Source organism: Neovison vison, chromosome 12, assembly GCF_020171115.1.
Source record: "Neovison vison isolate M4711 chromosome 12, ASM_NN_V1, whole genome shotgun sequence".
Taxonomy (NCBI): domain Eukaryota; kingdom Metazoa; phylum Chordata; class Mammalia; order Carnivora; family Mustelidae; genus Neogale; species Neogale vison.
The window spans coordinates 135,879,183-135,898,126 of NC_058102.1; the positions used below are offsets into that span (position 1 = coordinate 135,879,183).

The 18,944-nt window shown below is 36.3% G+C and overlaps 1 protein-coding gene across 2 annotated transcripts in view; it reads right to left on the reverse strand.

Moving 5' to 3' along the window:
• Window positions 1-18,944, reverse strand: part of ODAD2 (outer dynein arm docking complex subunit 2) — a 183,632-nt gene that overhangs the window by 73,439 nt on the left and 91,249 nt on the right. For both annotated transcript variants that reach the window (XM_044227950.1, XM_044227949.1), the window contains exon 17: window positions 16,607-16,721. In XM_044227950.1, coding sequence (XP_044083885.1) covers window positions 16,607-16,721 — 115 coding nt within the window. The remainder of the gene's footprint in view (window positions 1-16,606; window positions 16,722-18,944) is intronic.

Genomic DNA, 18,944 nt, shown 5'->3' on the forward strand with positions numbered 1-18,944 from the left:
TTACAGGGTCAGAGCATTGGTGGTGATCTCAAGTGCCCACATTTAGTTTAAAACTAGAAGAGAGAGGACACTTCTGGAATCTTCTCTAACAAGAATTAGAACACAAGCAAAAATCAGCAAAGGTAATTTTTCAGAACTCTAGAATTTAACGAAAAGCTTATAACTCATCGTGTTTATGCAAGAAAAATGGCTGAATCTCAGTAAGAACAGTGAGTTTCTGGCATTTAAAAACTTTCCCTATTCTCACCTCTCTCACTCCAGGTTAGCAGTAGCCTTGAAACCATGCTTCTGGGAAAACCTTCAGCCTAGCAGCCATAGGAGGGTAAGAATGGGTTTGGAGCTCCTCCCCCAAACCCCCATTCCAACAGAATGGTTGCAATTTGCCTTGAAAGACAACTTCTAAGAAAAGCTCCTAAGGCTCGTCTTTACTTCAGGTCTCACTCACTAAGGAAAGTCTTATTCTCAGGGCATGTCATTAAAAAGATCAGTGACGATTGTTTAACATAAAAGTTGTTTGAGATGGTAATATTAGTTGGGACAAATAAGAGGTTGGCTAAAACATAGTTAAAAGGAAAATCTTAAAAATAGGATATCCACAGAGGATTTTGAAAAATTCCAACCTATTTGTAGGGATCTGAAATACCATAAATAAGTGCAGGGCTATGGGCATGGGCAGAAAAGAACTGAGATAGCCCTAAATGCTCACCCCCAGCTGACCTTGAGGCTCTACACAAGCAGAAATGAAGGGTAAAGCTGTAAATTATTGGAGTGTTTGATGTGTGCCATAAAACACACACAGAACAACTCACCAAAGGATGAGAAACCTAATGGTGCAGGGAATTTAAGAAAATCTCTGTCAACTCATTAGCTGACCAATGAGGTAACTGAGCAGAAATCTCAGTGGCCACAATGACAAGAGATTATAGAATTAGTCCAGGAAAATCACTAACAAACAAACAACAGCAAAAACAGCAACAAACAGCAAACATATACCTCTAAGCTGGGGACATCAGAGTTCAGAGATTCTATATTATATTATATTATTTAAAATACTAAGTTTCTTTCCCAAAGAAGTTATGAGACAACAAAGAAAGAGGAACATATACCACAAAATATAACCAAGGAAAGAAAACAGTCAATAAAATTGGACCCTAAGGAAGTCTGTACCAGCTTGGACTTAATAAATAAAGACTTTAAATAAGCTATTAAAAATACATTCCAGGAACCAAAGGAAAACATACCTAAACAATTGAAGTTTGAGACCATATCCTGGGAAGTAGGGAATATTAATAAAGAGATTGATGTAGTGAAAAGAAGGGCCATCTGTACCCCAATGTTTATAGCAGCAATGGCCACAGTCGCCAAACCATGGAAAGAACCAAGATGCCCTTCAACGGACGAATGGATAAGGAAGATGTGGTCCATATACACTATGGAGTATTATGCCTCCATCAGAAAGGATGAATACCCAACTTTTGTAGCAACATGGACGGGACAGGAAGAGATTATGCTGAGTGAAATAAGTTAAGCAGGGAGAGTCAATTATCATATGGTTTCACTTATTTTTTTGAGCATAACAAATAGCATAGAGGACATGGGGAGTTAGAGAGGAGAAGGGAGTTGGGGGAAATTGGAAGGGGAGGTGAATCATGAGAGACTGTGGACTCTGAAAAACAATCTGGGGGGTTTGAAGCGGCGGGGGGTGGGAGGTTGGGGGAACCAGGTGGTGGGTATTGGAGATGGCACATATTGCATGGAGCACTGGGTGTGGTGCAAAAATAATGAATACTGTTATGCTGAAAATAAAAAAATAAATAAAAATAAATAAAGAGATTGAAATTACATATAAAAAAAGAATTGTTAGAAATTCTGGAGTTGAAAAGTATAATAATTGAAATGGAAAATTCACTTCAGGGGACCAACAGCAGATTTGAGCATGCAGAAGACACTCAGTGAATTGCAGGTGGGCCAGATTATCCAATCTGAGGAAACAAAAGAAATGAATGAAGAAAAATGAACACATCCTCAGAGATCTGAGACACCAGCAAGCATACCATCCTACACATATGAAAGTTTTGGAAAAAGAGGAGAGAGAGAAAGGGCAGAAAGAATATTTGAAGAAATAATGACAAACACTTCTCAAATTCGATGTAAAACTTTAACCTATATATTTATGTATCTTAATGAATTTCAAGTAGGATAAACTCAGATATACATACCTAGATACATCATAATCAAATGATGAAGGAATATGAATATTTTATTTATTTTACTTGTCAGAGAGAGAGAGTGAGAGAATACAAGCAGGGGGAGTGGCTGGCAGAGGGAGAAGCAAGCTCCCTGCTGAGCAGGGAGCCCAAAGTGGGACTCAGTCCAAGGACCCTGGGATCATGCGTGACCTGAGCTGGAGGCAGATGCTTAACTGACTGAGCCACCCAGGTGTCCCACCCTTATATGATTTTTTTTTAAAAATCAACAAACCCAGACTAGAAGGAAACTATTTCAACATAATGAAAGCCACACAGAAAAAACTCATAGCTCATATCATAATCAATAATGAACGACTGAAAATTTTTCTTCCAAGATCAGGAGCAACACAAGTATGCCTGTTTTCACCACTTCTATTTGAAATAATACTGGAAGTCCCAGCCAATTGGACTACCTAAGTCCAATTAGAAAAGAAAAAGAAATTTTATTTTTAAAAAATATTTACTTGAGAGAGAGAGAGAGAGAGAGAGAGAGAACACAAGAGTGTGTGTTCAAATGGGGGAAGCAGAGGGAAAGGGAGAAAATCTCAAACTCCATGCTGAGCCCCACAAGGGGCTTGATCTCACAATCCTGAGATCGAGACCTGAGCCAAAACCAAGAGTTGGACTTTTAAGCAACTTGCCACACAGGCACCCCAAGAAAAAGAAATTTTAAAATCCAAATTGGAAAGGAAGAAAAAAATTATCTCTGTTCACAAAAGACATGATCCTCTATGTAGAAAGCCCTAAATTCTACAATAAACTAGTAGAATAATTGAATTCAGCAACATTCAACAAAATCAATATGTAAAAATCAGTTGTTTTTTTTAATCAGTTGTTTTTATATACTAATAATGAACAATATGAAATGGAAATTAAGAAAACAGTGCCAATTACAATAGCACCTAAAAGAATAAATACTCAGGAATGAACTTTTAGCCAAAGATTTGTACACTGAAAACTGTAAAACATTGCTAAAGAAATTAGATACAAATAAATGAAAAGATATCCATGTTCATATATTGGAAGATGTAATACTGTTTAGATGTCAATACCACCCACAGTGATCTATAGATTCAATGCAAGCGCTACCAAAAGCCCATTCTTTTGCATAAATAGATTCATCCTAAAATTTATATGGAATTTTAAGGGACCCTGAACTGCCAATACAATCTTGAAAAACAAAGACAAAGTTGGACTCCTCAGATGTCCTGATTTCAAAACTTACTACAAAGCTATGATAATTAAAGGAGTGAGGTACTGACATATAAACAGACCAAGAGAATAAAATAGAGACCCAGATACAAATCCTTGGGTATTTATTTTGTCAAATGGTTTTTGACAAGGTTGTCAAGACCACTCAATGGGGGAAAGAACAGTTTTTCAACAAATAGTATTGTGAAAATTGGATATCTACATGCAAAAAGAATAAAGCTGGACCTTAACCTTTTACCATATTAAAAAAAAAATTAACTCAGAATGGGTAAAGGACCTGATATAAGGACCTGTTAAAAGACCTGAACGATAAAAATTCTAGGAGAAAAGAATCGAAAGGACAGTGAAGCTAAAGTTATGAGCATGTTGAGTTCAGTTCTAGAAGCAGGATAATATAAGTACTCTGGGCACGGAACTCAAATCTATTTCACTTCTTAAAAATAGGGGTACACAAGGGCTTCCACATTCATGAAAGGAGGCAGGAAAACATTATACTAACTACTGCCTATGGCTACTTCTTTTTTAAAGATTTTATTTATTTGACAGAGAGAGATCACAGGTAGGCAGAGAGGAAAGCTGAGAGAGAGAGAGGAGGAAGCAGTCTCCCTGCAGAGCAGAGAGCCCGATGCGGGACTCGATCCCAGGACCCCGAAATCACGACCCAAGCTGAAGGCAGAGGCTTAACCCACTGTGCCACCCAGGTGCCCCTGTGGCTACTTCTTATATGATGATGTGTGTCTAGAGAAATGGAGGGATTTAAACTTGTGACTAGAAACTTGGGTCTCAGATGTCTGAGTCAGTGAATTTTGAGATGGTACAATATCTGATGGCAACAAAGTACAACGTGATCCTGGGAGTTTCTGGCTGAAGTGGACATAATGATATGATCAATTTAATGGATGAGATCATTAATTTAATTAATAATTTAATAATATTTAATAAAATAATTTAATGAATTAATTTAATTTCATAGTTAATAACTATACTTTCAAAATAAGATGGTTAAATGGTTTCACAAATAGCTAACTGTTGGCAGGATTTTGTACATGCCTGTTTAGAATAGGCTATACCTCAGCATTATCAACAATAGCCAAACTACAGAGAGAGACCAAATGTCCATTGACTGATGAATGGATAGAGGATGGAATATTATTCAGCCATCAAAGAGAATGAAATCTTGCCATTTACAATGATGTGGATAGAGCTAGAGTGTATTATGCTAAGTGAAATAAGTCAGTCAGAGAAAGACAAATACCATATGATCTCACTTATATGTGGAATTTAAGAAAGAAAATAGATGAACATAGGGGGATGGGGAGAAAAAAGAGAGAGGGAAACAAGCCCCAAGAGAGTCTTAATGATAGAGAACAAATTGACAGGGCTGGGGGATGGGCTAGATGGGTGATGGGCATAAGGAGGGCACTCTTGATGAGCACTGGGTGTGTATGTAAGTGATGAATCACTGAATTCTACTCCAGAAACCCATATTGCCCTGTATGTTAATTAAAATTTAAATTAAAAAAAAGGGGGGGCGCCTGGGTGGCTCAGTGGGTTAAAGCCTCTGCCTTCGGCTCAGGTCATGATCCCAGGGTCCTGGGATCGAGCCCCGCATTGGGCTCTCTGCTCAGCAGGGAGCCTGCTTCCTCCTCCCTCTCTCTCTGCCTGCCTCTCTGACTACTTGTGATCTCTATCTGTCAAATAAAAAATAAATAAAATCTTAAAAAAAAAAGAAAAAGGTTATAGCTTTGGTTGTAACTTTCCATTTGTTGTATTAATACCTCTGTCAGTTCCATCCCTTCCGGGACTAGCAACCTGCATTGCATCCCTTTTTGGAATAGGGTCTGAGAAGCACATGGAATGAGAGAGCAATAGTAGAGCAAGAGTAGAATCCAGGTGTAAGCAACAGATTTGACTTTAGATGGTGGTTCTTCCAGCTGTAGTCTGAAAATAAGCTGTTTAACACCCTCACTATTGTTTTGGTCCTTCATGTCCTCACTTGAAAATTTGGCATACAGAAAAGATATTTGTAATACGGTTCACTTTAATCTTTTAGGATTTTAAGAACTGGGGGCCAGATAAGTATATTTTGAATGATTTGGTGACTTAAAAATGATAGCAGACCCCAACGAGGCAGGCAGAACACAAACACAGATAACTTTTAAAGAGATTTTAAATTTAAAAAAACAAAACAAAACAAAACAAAACAGTGTAGCCTGTTTGGCACATTGTTGGACAGCTCTACGTTCTAGGGCCCAAACCTGATCAAATCAAAGCTCACAAACTGTGTTTATGGCAGTATTCTTAAGTATGAAACTATACGCCTACACATGCCTTCTCCAGCTTCTCTTTGGCTTCCTGATTGGGCATGGGTCATTGGACGGCTGAAGTTAAACAAAGAGTGATGTCAGATTTCTGTCCTGTTTGATCAGCTGTGTTCTGTCACACCTGGAGTTAGGAAGCTGGCCTCAACCACACTCACGACTCAACATTCCTGGTTAAAATTACCTAAGCATGTATTCCAATCTCACAGAAATTATCTTTTTCTCTTCTCTTTTGGGGAATCATTCTCAAATGGCTCTGATTAGCTGCTCTGCTTGGAGGAGATCCTTAGGCCACTGGTTTTGAAATTACTAGCAATTATTTTCCTCCAAGATCAAAATTCAGAAACAGACATTATTTTCTAAACAAGTAGCAAAATTAAGTTTAGGAAAGTTACAAAGTCAAATGATCTCATGGATATATTACTGATTTGAAGACAGATTGAGTTTTCTTCTTAATTCTACAACTGGCTTACTATACATGCAGGGTATTTATTCTAAAATGAGAATACCCGTTTTCTATTTAATTTGTAAGTGGTGGTTATAACATTTTAATATAATTTGCCTTAAAAAAAGGCAAACAAACAACATAAAATGCAATGATATTTTAAGAAAGAAAATGATTCTTACAAACGTCGGTAGAAGACAAGAAAGTAATTAGAAGTGATGTATCAATTATACATTCTTCATATGAGTTTCTATATTTTTCAATACCTTATTGTTCACAGAGCACAAATTTGAGCTGACTTTCTGCAGCAGAGTTTTGCTTCTTAAGAACAAAGAATTTAATGCATGGATTTTTGCCAGACTCAGCTGTTGCATTCTTTACATCACAAGTTCGTAATACTGAACACCTGTTCAACCAGTTTTTCCCCAAAAATGTGTTTGATCATTCAGCTTGAAAGGAACAGCTTTTCACTTCCATTTACAAATCTTTCACACTTTTCACAAAGTACTTAATTGTCTGCAACCATACTTGCGACTCATGAAATTTACATTACTGTAGAGGTCATTAGGCTCTCTATCCTTTGTAGCAAGCTTAATTGGAAAACAAAACAAAACAAAAAAAACAACAACCAGCAACAAACTTTCCCCAAGCCTGACACAAAAAACTCCCCTTAAAATGGTACATGGTTAAATAAAATGATTTAGAAAAATATGCAGTGAATTTTTTGTGGTTAGTTCACTTTAGTTCAGCCTTCTATTCCTCAGTTCTCGATAGATTGAAGAACACTAGGTAATTTTCTGGCACGAGATGCTTATTTTCTGTCTTAGTGTTTCAAGTTTTATATATGACCATAAAACTGATTCATATTTCACATTCTGATTTCCCAGTCATATAAAGAATGGGCAAATAATTATTAAGCTTACCAAACGTACCTTTTTCACCCAGCACATTTTCTTTACCATTGGGAAGCTATCAGAAACTATTTTATACTAACCTTCTGAAAAATGAAGAAAAATTTTATGCTTTCAAATTAAGACACTGGTCTAGTGGTGAAAGTGTCCAAACTCCTTACCATGAAGATCTCACATTCCATTTGCTTTATGTATCTAACAACCATAAGGCAGCAGCAATGCAAAATTACATTATGAATCTTTGTCTCAATGATCCCACAATTCGCTCTCATTCCCTGATCAGTAACTTTAAATATTCCTTTGTGAGAAAAGATGCAATACATTCACTAGAACTGATTTTCACGTCTCATTTTCTTAACAGATAGATCTGAAAATGTGTTCTAATACACTTGCTGTTAAAATATATAAAAATATGGGTAACATCTGTTTTGAACAGTTGACATTTCACCATATCCATTCCACATGGACTCAAACCTAGTGTGCTTAGGTTTCATGATGCCTGACAGACGTGGCAGGGACCCCGAAATAGCCATAATTTGTCTGAAGGCTTGGCTTGTGCTCTCTTCCCATTTGTGGTGCTCTTAGCCAAACTGACAATGGCTGATTTCTGCTGCATTTCTGTCAGTGCTGTTAATCCAGAAAGGAGGTTCTTTATATCAGAATGGTGCCAAATCCTAACATTTATAAAAGTTAATCAGCCTAAATGACTTGCAAAATATCTTCTGTGAAAAAAAATGTAGAAATCCTTTCTTAAAAATAAAAGGCAATCTTTCCTTGAAAGTTGAGTCATTAACTTACCGTAAAGGGGAGGGGTGGGGAGGAGGAGGGAAGAATGGACCAAAATATCTGGCAAGATCTCTTCTGGTTCCTTTATTTTACTGCAAGCTGGATGCCCAGCATATTAATAAAAATGTGTCCTGCCTCTATTCTCCTTCAGAACTTAACAATCTCATTAGACGACTGGGTGGCTCAGTGGGTTAGGCCGCTGCCTTCGGCTCAGGTCATGATCTCAGGGTCCTGGGATCGAGTCCCGCATCGGGCTCTCTGCTCAGCAGGGAGCCTGCTTCCTCCTCTCTCTCTCTCTCTCTCTCTGCCTGCCTCTCTGCCTACTTGTGATCTCTCTCTGTCAAATAAATAAATAAAATCTTAAAAAAAATTAAAATTAAAAAAAAAAGAAAACAACTTTAATTCACCTAAAAACAACTGCGTATCCAAACTGCTACTTGAAAATGCTAAATTGAATATAATTGAGTGGGATAAGTTTTGGATGGTGTTATAAAATAAGACACATGACACTCCAAGAGTTCCAAGTACACATAACCTCCCATACAGGCATTGACAAGTATCTTTATCCATATTATTTCAGCTAACCCCAAAGGCCGTTGATTATAAAATGTACAATTATTTTACATACCACTATGGAAAACAGTGCCCTTTAACTTATGACACGATGTCAATTATAAAACACTCCCTGACCTACTCGTTTGAATTTCTACCATTAGGTCAGAGGTAACTTTACTTTCTCCCTGTATGTGAAAGAACACTCTAGAAAGGCTCAATTGTTTAAACTTAATTGCTTAATGCTATGCATTCATGTTAAGATGATTTTAAAAAGGCATACAAAATGTTATGTGTACCTACATAGGGTTTGGTGAACAATGCTAAATAATATTGTTGACTTAATGAAGTTATTTGATATGCTGGAGATTAAGTGAAATCACTAACTTTTAATATTATATTAATTATATTACATTGATCTTAACTTTTAATTTTATTCTATTCATGTATTGTCACAAAATTCTTCCAAGCAAAAAACTCAAATGTAAGTGATTGAGAAGTATAAATCCAGTCCACTTGCTAATTATTAATAACTACAACATATTCTACTCGGGCATTATTTTTATTTTATAGTTTTCAGAGAACAGGTCTTCCACTTCTTTGATTGAGTTTATTCCTAAATATTTTATTATTTTTGGTACAATTGTGAATGGGTTTGTTTTCTGCTGCTTCATCACTGGTATATAGGAATACAACAGATTTCTGTACATTCATTTTATATACTGTGACTTTACTGAATTCATTTATCAGTTCTAGTAATTTTTTTTTGTGGAATCTTTAGGGTCTTCTATATAGTATCATATCATCTGCAAATAGAGTTTTGCTTCTTTCTTTTTTTTTTTCCCTTTTTTTTTTCCAATTTATTTATTTTCAGAAAAACAGTATTCATTATTTTTTCACCACACCCAGTGCTCCATGCAAGCTGTGCCCTCTATAATACCCACCACCTGGTACCCCAACCTCCCACCCCCCCGCCACTTCAAACCCCTCAGACTGTTTTTCAGAGTCCATAGTCTCTCATGATTCACCTCCCCTTCCAATTTACCCAAATTCCCTACTCCTCTCTAACGCCCCTTGTCCTCCATGCTATTTGTTATGCTCCACAAATAAGTGAAACCATATGATAATTGACTCTCTCTGCTTGACTTATTTCACTCAGCATAATCTCTTCCAGTCCCGTCCATGTTGCTACAAAAGTTGGGTATTCATCCTTTCTGATGGAGGCATAATACTCCATAGTGTATATGGACCACATCTTCCTTATCCATTCATCCGTTGAAGGGCATCTTGGTTCTTTCCATAGTTTGGCGACTGTGGCCATTGCTGCTATAAACATTGGGGTACAGATGGCCCTCCTTTTCACGACATCTGTATCTTTGGGGTAAATAGCCAGGAGTGCAATTGCAGGGTCGTAGGGAAGCTCTATTTTTAATTTCTTTTTTTTTTTTTTTAAAGATTTTATTTATTTATTTGTCAGAGAGAGAGGGAGAGAGAGCGAGCACAGGCAGACAGAGAAGCAGGCAGAGGCAGAGGGAGAAGCAGGCTCCCTGCCGAGCAAGGAGCCCGATGTGGGACTCGATCCCAGGACGCTGGGATCATGACCCGAGCCGAAGGCAGCTGCTTAACCAACTGAGCCACCCAGGCGTCCCGCTCTATTTTTAATTTCTTGAGGAATCTCCACACTGTTCTCCAAAGAGGCTGCACCAACTTGCATTCCCACCAACAGTGGAAGAGGGTTCCCCTTTCTCCACATCCTCTCCAACACATGTTGTTTCCTGTTTTGTTAATTTTGGCCATTCTAACTGGTGTAAGGTGATATCTCAATGTGGTTTTAATTTGAATCTCCCTGAGGGCTAATGATGATGAGCATTTTTTCATGTGTCTGATAGCCATTTGTATGTCTTAAAATTTGAATGCCTTTTATTTCTTTATATTGTCTAACTGCTGTGGCTAAGACTTCCAGTACCATGTTGAATAAAAGACATCCTTGTCTTGTTCCTGACCTTAGTGGAAGAGTGCTTAGTGTTTCACCAATAAGCATGATGTTGGCTGTGGGCTTTTAATTTAAGGCCTTTATTATGTTGAAATATGTTCCCTCTAGACCTGCTTTGCAGAGAACTTATATCATGAATGGATGTTGTACTTTGTTGAATGTGAAAAAACATCTTTTAAAATGATATGATTTTTATCCTTTCTCTTATTTATGTGACATATCACATTGATTATTTTGTGAATATTAGCGACCCTTGCATCCTAGGAATAAATCCCACTAGATCATGGTGTATGATTTTTAAAAATACATTGTTGGATTTGGTTTGTTAGTATTTTGTTGTATATTTTTGTATCTATTCTCATGAGAGATATCGGCCTGTTGTTCTTTTTGTGGTATCTTCTTTTTTGTGGGGCCATACTTTTTAACTATTTAATGGAAACCATGGATTAAACCCTGGGAAACTGTGATTTACCAGTGGATCAGAGGTAACTTAATTTTCTCTCTCTATGTGAAAAGAATATTTTAGAAAAGCTTAAGTTAAAATTTTTGTTTCACTAACCTCATTCTTCCTTAACACTGGAAATCTGATTGCATAAAACATTATGATATGGACATACAACAAAATACTATAGAGCCAAGGAAACTAGACAGGGATATGGAAAGACATATGCAGAGAATAAGAGAGATGTTCACAATTCATTGTTAAGGAAAAAATCCCTGTCTAACTCTTAATGATGGTTAGCCCCAAGTACTGAAATTACGGGTATTTTTTTCCCCTTGCTTTTAATTATAAAACATTTTTAAATTATGAGAATAAACTCATAAAGCTCCTTGTTTTTATTTACTTTTTAAATTTTACATAGTGAACATGTAACCATATGTAACCATGTAAATCTTGAGGTTTACAGCTCTTTGTAGGGGTTGCCCTAAAGAAAACAACCCTCCATTATTTGTGTATCTTAGATTTGGGCCTTCTAAAACAACAGCCACTAGCTACATGTGGCTATTTAAGTTCGTTAAAGTTAATTTGAATAATTTAATTAAGTTAAAGCTTAATATAATTAAAAATTCAGTTCCTTAGTCATACTAGTTACATTTCAAGTGCTCAGTAGCCACAGGGGGCTAATGGTTGCCATTCTGAAGAGCACATTTCCATCATCACAGAAAGTTCTATTAGATAGAGCTATCTTAAATCATAAATTGGGACATGTATACATAATGAGATGCTGTTTTTCAATATTATAAATGTGCATTCTTCCTTTTGCCTTTCTGAGAACATGACCTTTTCTATACTCTACCCCTGAGATATCCTTCTACCTTGGGAAGATGAGTTTTGTTCTATAAAGATGCAAGGAGAGAGACCAATATAATATTCATTTACCCTGATCCTAGAAAATAGGATTTTTCAAAAAGACAAAAGAGCCTTGCAAATCAGGCTATTTTCTTGAGGAAAGATGTTCTAAATTTCCTTCTGTCTCATTTCACAGGCCATACCTGATATATGAGACAAACAATCTTCAAAATTTTTGCTCACAGGGGTACCTGGGGGGCTCAGTTGGTTAAGCATCTGCCTCTGGCTGAGGTCCCAAGACCCTGGGATGGAACCCCATATCAGGCTCCCTGCTCAGTGGGGAGTCTGCTTCTCCCTCTCCCTCTGCCTGCTGCTACCTGCTTGTACTCTCTCTCACTCAAACTCTCTCTTGTAAATAAAGTCTTCAAAAAAAATTTTTTTTCTCACATATCCCAATGTACTTTTGAAAAGATATGTATCTCTCTATTGCAAATTGACATCTAAAAGTGTTCACCATAAATTCAGTCCTAGAAGATATATTTTCTGACATATAGGTCATCAAAATGTTTACTTTGAATATTTAGTTAATTCAATTTATGAATATGTCTTCTATATTACCTAATCAGAAATACCAGTCCTCATTGAAATAATCATCCAAATTATACTTACTGTCACCTAGGAAAAGTCTGACTTAAATTTTTAAAATTTAGATAAAGATATTAATCCAGATCTTTTTGACAAATTTCTAACTTTTAAATTCAGTGAGGACAGACAGACAGACTGGAGGTTGTTTATGTATATGTCACCTGAATGAAATAACACATTGCCCTTTTCAGTATTTATCGGAGTTCTCCTGGTTTGCTCTCAGTGGACTTACTCGTAGGAATTATGCATTCTAGAACTGTCCTTTTGGTTGGCACTCCACAAGTTTTTTTACACTACTCAGAGCAATGTACTTGTAAAATTAAGGAATATTTAGAGCTCTTCCTTCCTTCATCCCTCCCTCCTTCTCTTTCCTCCCTCCCTTCCTATATCTGCTACACAAATACCCTCTCCCTCTCTCTCATACCTTTCCCATATTAATCATTCCCTTAAACCTGAGGTATCTTCTGGACTTCATACAGTCTCCTTTTAACAGCTGGTAAGAACTTCTGGTAAGAACTACTAACCTTCTTTATATCTATTTCTGGTAAGAACTTCTAACTTTCTGGTAAGAACTACGAACTTCTGGTAAGAACTACTAACTTCTGGTAAGAACTTCTGGTAAGAACTACTAACTTCCTTTATATCTATTTCTGCCCTTAATTAATTTCTCACCCCACTGCCATCTGACTTAAATCCTTTCTTCTCAATTAAAATGTCTATGAACGATGACCCCGTTTCTCATATTTAATGTACTTGTTTCAATTTTCAAAGGTAGATGACCTCCGGGGCAAATCATATTTTTGAATATTACTCTCCCCCCCCCATTCTTGAATTTGTTTCCTTTCTTGGCTTTCTTGTCACCCTCCGTGATAGCTATCTCTCTTACCACTCTTTAGTCTTCTATGACTTCTCTTTGCCCTTCTCTCCTCACTCCCCACCCTCTGCCTGTCCTTTATTCTTCAGACTTCAGCTACTTCTGACATGCTGATAATTCTCACATAGCCATCTCTTGTCCTGAGTTCCTTCCAGATACCCAGGTTCGTATACTCAAATGACTGGATATCTCTACCTGGATGAAAACAAGTCCACCATCTTTGCCTGACATCATGTTCTACTCATGTTTTGTAAAGTTATTATTTCTTAGTTGTCAAAGTTAAAATACAACAAAAACAAAATTTCAAACTCTCTCTTGACCTCCTTCTCACAGCCAACAACCAATCACTCACCGATATCTGAATCTACTTTACAAGAGCATTTCTTTTTTTCTTTCCTTTTTATTTTTAGAGAAACAGAGTGGGGAAAGGGCAGAAGGGGAGAGAGAAAGAGAGAGAGAGAGAGAGAGAGAGAGAGAGAATATCTCCAGCAGGCTCCATGCCCAGTGTGGTTGATCTCCCAACCCGGAGATCATGACCTGAGCTGAAATCAAGAGCCAAAGCTTAACCAGTTGAACCACCCTGCCCCCCTGCAATTATTTCTTATACTGATTCTTCCTCTTTGCCCACACTGCTGCTGTGTTAGGTCAGATTCTAATTATTTACACCTGGCCACTGCACAAGCCTAATTAATCACCCGCTCATATCTTCTAACTAATTAATCTGCTCACATCATTTCTCGTTTTAAAATTGTTCAAATGTTTGTGTTACCTAAATGATAATGCATAGAGTAGAGGAGTGTAGTTCTTGGTAAAAGTAGTGAGCAAGCAGATATCATGTCCCTGTATGGAGACTTGGACCAGTGGAGGCCTTGGGGCCAAGGGCTAAACAACACATATTGGGTTGTGTTTAGTTTGAGTGTGGTTCAGTTTAAGTTGCTGGCATTGTCAGATATTCAGGATAGAAATCCTGGGCAGGGATAATGAAAATGACAGTATTGGAATGTCTCTTACAGAATGTATTATAACAGGTAGTAATAGGTAAATAGGCATATTTGTAGTTAAAATCCATAAGAATAAAGGACATAATTTACATATAATAACAGCATTGTGTAGAAATGTTCTCTATACACAAAATAGTATCTCACTGATGAAACAAAATTAAGTTCTGTATTTAAATTTAAATTTTCACGATGATTGAGAATGAACCAGTTTCTATAACATCCTTCTCGAGGAAAAGAAAAGAACTTTAGTATGTATTTACCCAATACTTTACACTAATACATTTTTGGACTCATCTGGCAGTTTAGATTCAGATTGTTATTGTGATAATACTATCTGCTTTATTTTGATTTTATGCCATTACTTTAAAATTCTTTCTTAAAAATTTTATAAAATTTGAGAGCCATATTAGCAACACAAATTTATATTTAACTATTAATTCCAGTGAGTTATTTGCTTCTTACTGTTTCTACAACAAATGTTATTCTCTTTTTTAAATCTTTTGTTTTGGTGGAAAATAGTCTAAATTTTTTTTTCCAGAAAAGTTTTATGGGGAATAAGCTTCCTGAGTCTTGACATTTCTGAAAGAAAAATGTCTTTATTCTGTCCTTACTCCACACTCATTTGAATGCTAGTTTTTATAGGATATAGAATTCCAGGATAAAAATACTTTCCTCTGAAGACAGTAAAGGATTTGTTCCATTTTCTTTTACAATTTATTGTGAATGATGTTAAATCTAATACCGGTATGATCATAGTTCTTATGTAACTTTTTCCTTTCCTTTAATTTTCTGGAAATGTCAAATTTGAATTTATATCAAGGTATAGATAACTTTCTTTGTTTTTCGTGCTTGACACTAAGTAGATCTTCTCAATCTGAAGACTAGGATCTTTCTTCAACTCTTTAATTTACAGAAACTTTCCACATTTTTTTTTAAAACTATTTTTCTTCCTTTCAATTGCTCTCTTTCCTTTCATGTATTTTCTTGTCCTGTTTTTTTTTTTTACTTTTACTTTGCATTCTCAGTTATTTACTAGACTTTATCTTTGAGATAATTAGTCAGACCTACTATTAGTCTCTTCTATTAAATTTATTGTATATTATTGATTCATTTATTGGTGTGGAGGTGTGAAGGGGGAGAGAGAGATGTGCATTTTATGATATTATTTGACCATAGAATCATCCTGTTGTCCATCTTCCTGTAGGTTGACATTTGAAGTGTTTTTATTTTTACATTATAAAATATTGTTATGTTATATTTTATATTTATTTTGCTATTATAAAAATATTGTTCTATTGACTAGTTTGTAATAGGTCTCCTCTATTATTAGTACACATAACAATTCACTTTTTACAAAAGATTATTTCAGTCACAAATACTTAGGATGATATTTAGAGTCATGTTAAATTGATTATAGGAGTAAAATCCTTTTAGATAAAAATATTCAACAGAGAAAAATATCTCTAGCAACAAGGATCTGAAAAGGCAATTTCTAAATCAACAGAAAAAAATTTTAAAGAAAATAGAAAGAGGTTGAAAAGAGATCTTTACAGAAAATAATAAAATTTACAAATGAAGAGCTAAAATTCTTCCAGTTCAATCTCTTTTTTGTCATGTAAAAATTTTATTTATGGATTTTATATCTAGTCTTTACTGATAAAGAAAAGTGGGATTCATGAAATTATTTTCCTTTTTCAAGGTAACAAAGAACTTAGTTATCTTTCACTGTCAAATTTCAGGCTATATAAATAAGATAGAAGCAATTTTATGCTTCTTAAAGTAGCAGGTAAATACAATTTTCTGATCAGCCAAGAGATAAGAACAGTCAACTTCTCTTCCTCTTGACCGGCATGCCTGTTTCAGTTGCACCAGCCAGGTACAACTTGTTAAGCACTGCCACCTGAGCCCAGTTTCATTTGGCATTTAAAAACTAACCAGGGGACGCCTGGGTGGCTCAGTGGGTTAGGTCGCTGCCTTCGGCTCAGGTCATGATCTCAGGGTCCTGGGATCGAGTCCCGCTCGATCGGGCTCTCTGCTCGGCGGGGAGCCTGCTTCCCTCTTTCTCTCTCTCTGCCTACCTCTCTGTCTACTTGTGATCTCTCTCTGTCAAATAAATAAATAAAATATTTTTAAAAAATAAAAAATAAATAAAAACTAACCAGGAAAAGGAATTGCTCAAAAATTATTTTGGCACAAACATTCAACACTCTTTTCTACCATGTAGGTCAGACCAAAAGTAAGTCAAAAGCAAGTAGTGACTTGTGGTGACATTATTCAATATAGTATTAGAGATTCTAGAAGGGATTGATTTATAGTCTGTTCTTACCTTAGCATTTTGGATGCAGGGACAGAGGGCCCAAGCTGCACTGGCCTTCACATCTGGGTGAGGATTTTTCAGCAGAGACCACAACAAACGAACTCCATCTAAGCGATCAATTATCCTGTTGTGAGACCAAAAAAGAAGTAAAAACTGTAATTAGTACGTAGAAATGAAAACTTAAATGGCCTATCTAGCCATACAATTCTAATTATTCTCCTTTTGACATTTTGACTTTAGACCTTCTTAAAAGATTTTATTTATTCATTTGAGACAGAAAGATACAGAGAGAAAGCATGAGTAGCAGACTCCTGGCTGGGCTGGGAGCCCAACACGGGGCTCCATCCCAGGACCTGGAGATCATGATCTGAGCCAAAGGCAGATGCTTAGCCATCTCAGTGTCACCTCAGTGCCCCTTAGATTTTCTTTAAAAACTTCAACAACAGCAGGTGAGCCTGGGTGTCTCTGTCAGTTAAGTGGCTGACTCTTGGTTTCAGCTCAGTTCCTGATCTCAGGGTCTGAGTTCAGGCCCCATGTTGGGTTCCATGCTGGGTGTGGAGCCAACTTAAAACAAAACAAAATAAAACAAAACAAAAAAACTCTAACAACAGCAGGAACAGAAAGTGCTACTGAACTGTCAGCTCTCTGATTTCAGTTTTAATTTCATGACACAGAAAGCAAGCTCCATGATAATTACGATTCACATAAACTTAAAATCAAGTCATGTAATTTTTTAATTAGCTGTACACAGACTGTTACCTAAATGTCAAAATACTGGTTTCTTTCATATAGTAACATCTATATACTTTCCAAAACAAATATTTATGCCTCTAAATGTGAAGTTACATTTTTTATTTGGTCTATGTTTAATTGACTTACCTTACTGTATGACATATTTTAAACTCTTCCAGTCCTAATCTAGCATTAGGAATTAAAATCATTACACCACAGTGCACCCTTTGTTAGGCATGGATAACACGTAACTTGTTTTCCATGTGCTCCCTTCTCAGCAAGACTAACATTGCAGACTGTGTTATAATTACTTAAACACACTGTAATCAAAATATCTTCATGACTAGCTGAAAAATGAATTATCATCAGAGTCATCTCTACACCATCTGTCTTCTGTTTATATATCAATCAGTCCAGGGAGCATAACCTTGCATTAAGGTCCATTGAGTACGCTTGCAGTTGAGAAGGTGGCCAAACAAAACTTAATATCCTTTACAAACATGGCTTTGTTCAGAAAGATATGTTAAACTGAAAGCAGATGAAAAATGATAAAGAGCATCAAAACTCCTTTGACGTTTAATCTCAGGTTGAGTTAAACACATGTAGTATTTAGCCACAGATAGAATAAATACTACTAGCTTAGAATGCCATTCAAATTCTTTCTTAAAAATTGACATAAAGACAACTACATTTCTTGATTATCTGAGATGAGTTTGCCAGGGGGGAAAATACGCTATTTCAAAGAGTCCAAGTATGAAATCAGCTTTGCATAACCTTATAAATTAGTTGGTAATGCAAATAACTTGTAGTAAGGTACAGATTGTCTCTTTAGAAAATGACTTTTAGTAAGAAAAAAACACATTGAGAAAGTATTTTAACTTGAAGTTTAACTAAATAACTTTCCAAATATGAAGATGTCAATATCAAGCTGAGAGAGAAAGTTTTATTTCTGAACTCATGGAAACTGTAAAGAATGATACTGAGCACTTCGTAATGAAGGATTTACTTTACAAAGGTCAACCACCTTACTGCTTTACATATAGTGCTGAAAGCATAATTGCTGATCCTTGGATCTCTGTATTTTTTCACATGCAATTTCTCAATGAACAATAGGTCTGTCCTCCCTTCTTGCAAATGTAGCAGTAAAATTTGCATTAGTAATATTTAACTGTACAGAGTTGGACATAACTTCACAGTACAGCAGAAGTCATTTGCATGGCACACCTTTCCAGATTTTTTTTGAAGGGATAATTCAGTGTGGATCTGCCTCCCCCCAGGCAAAATTTCACAATTAACTTTAAAAATTCACTGTTGATTGTAAAACTACATCTACTGTTCCCAGTCATCACCCCAAACCCTAGGCAACTAACTCATTGGATGCTTAGTTGTAACAGAGGAGGATTGTGACCCCATCAAAGATGCCTTAATAGACTCAGCACAGCACAGAGTAATAAACTCAGATGAGGGAAACATGATTGGAAGACATTTGCTTACACAGGAGCTAACAAAATCGGGGGTAGCAAACTACGGGATTTAACTCTGTCCCTTCCATCTCCTTCATTCTCTATATCAAGTTATTTACTGATGACTTCATAATAAGCCAAGTATTGAGACA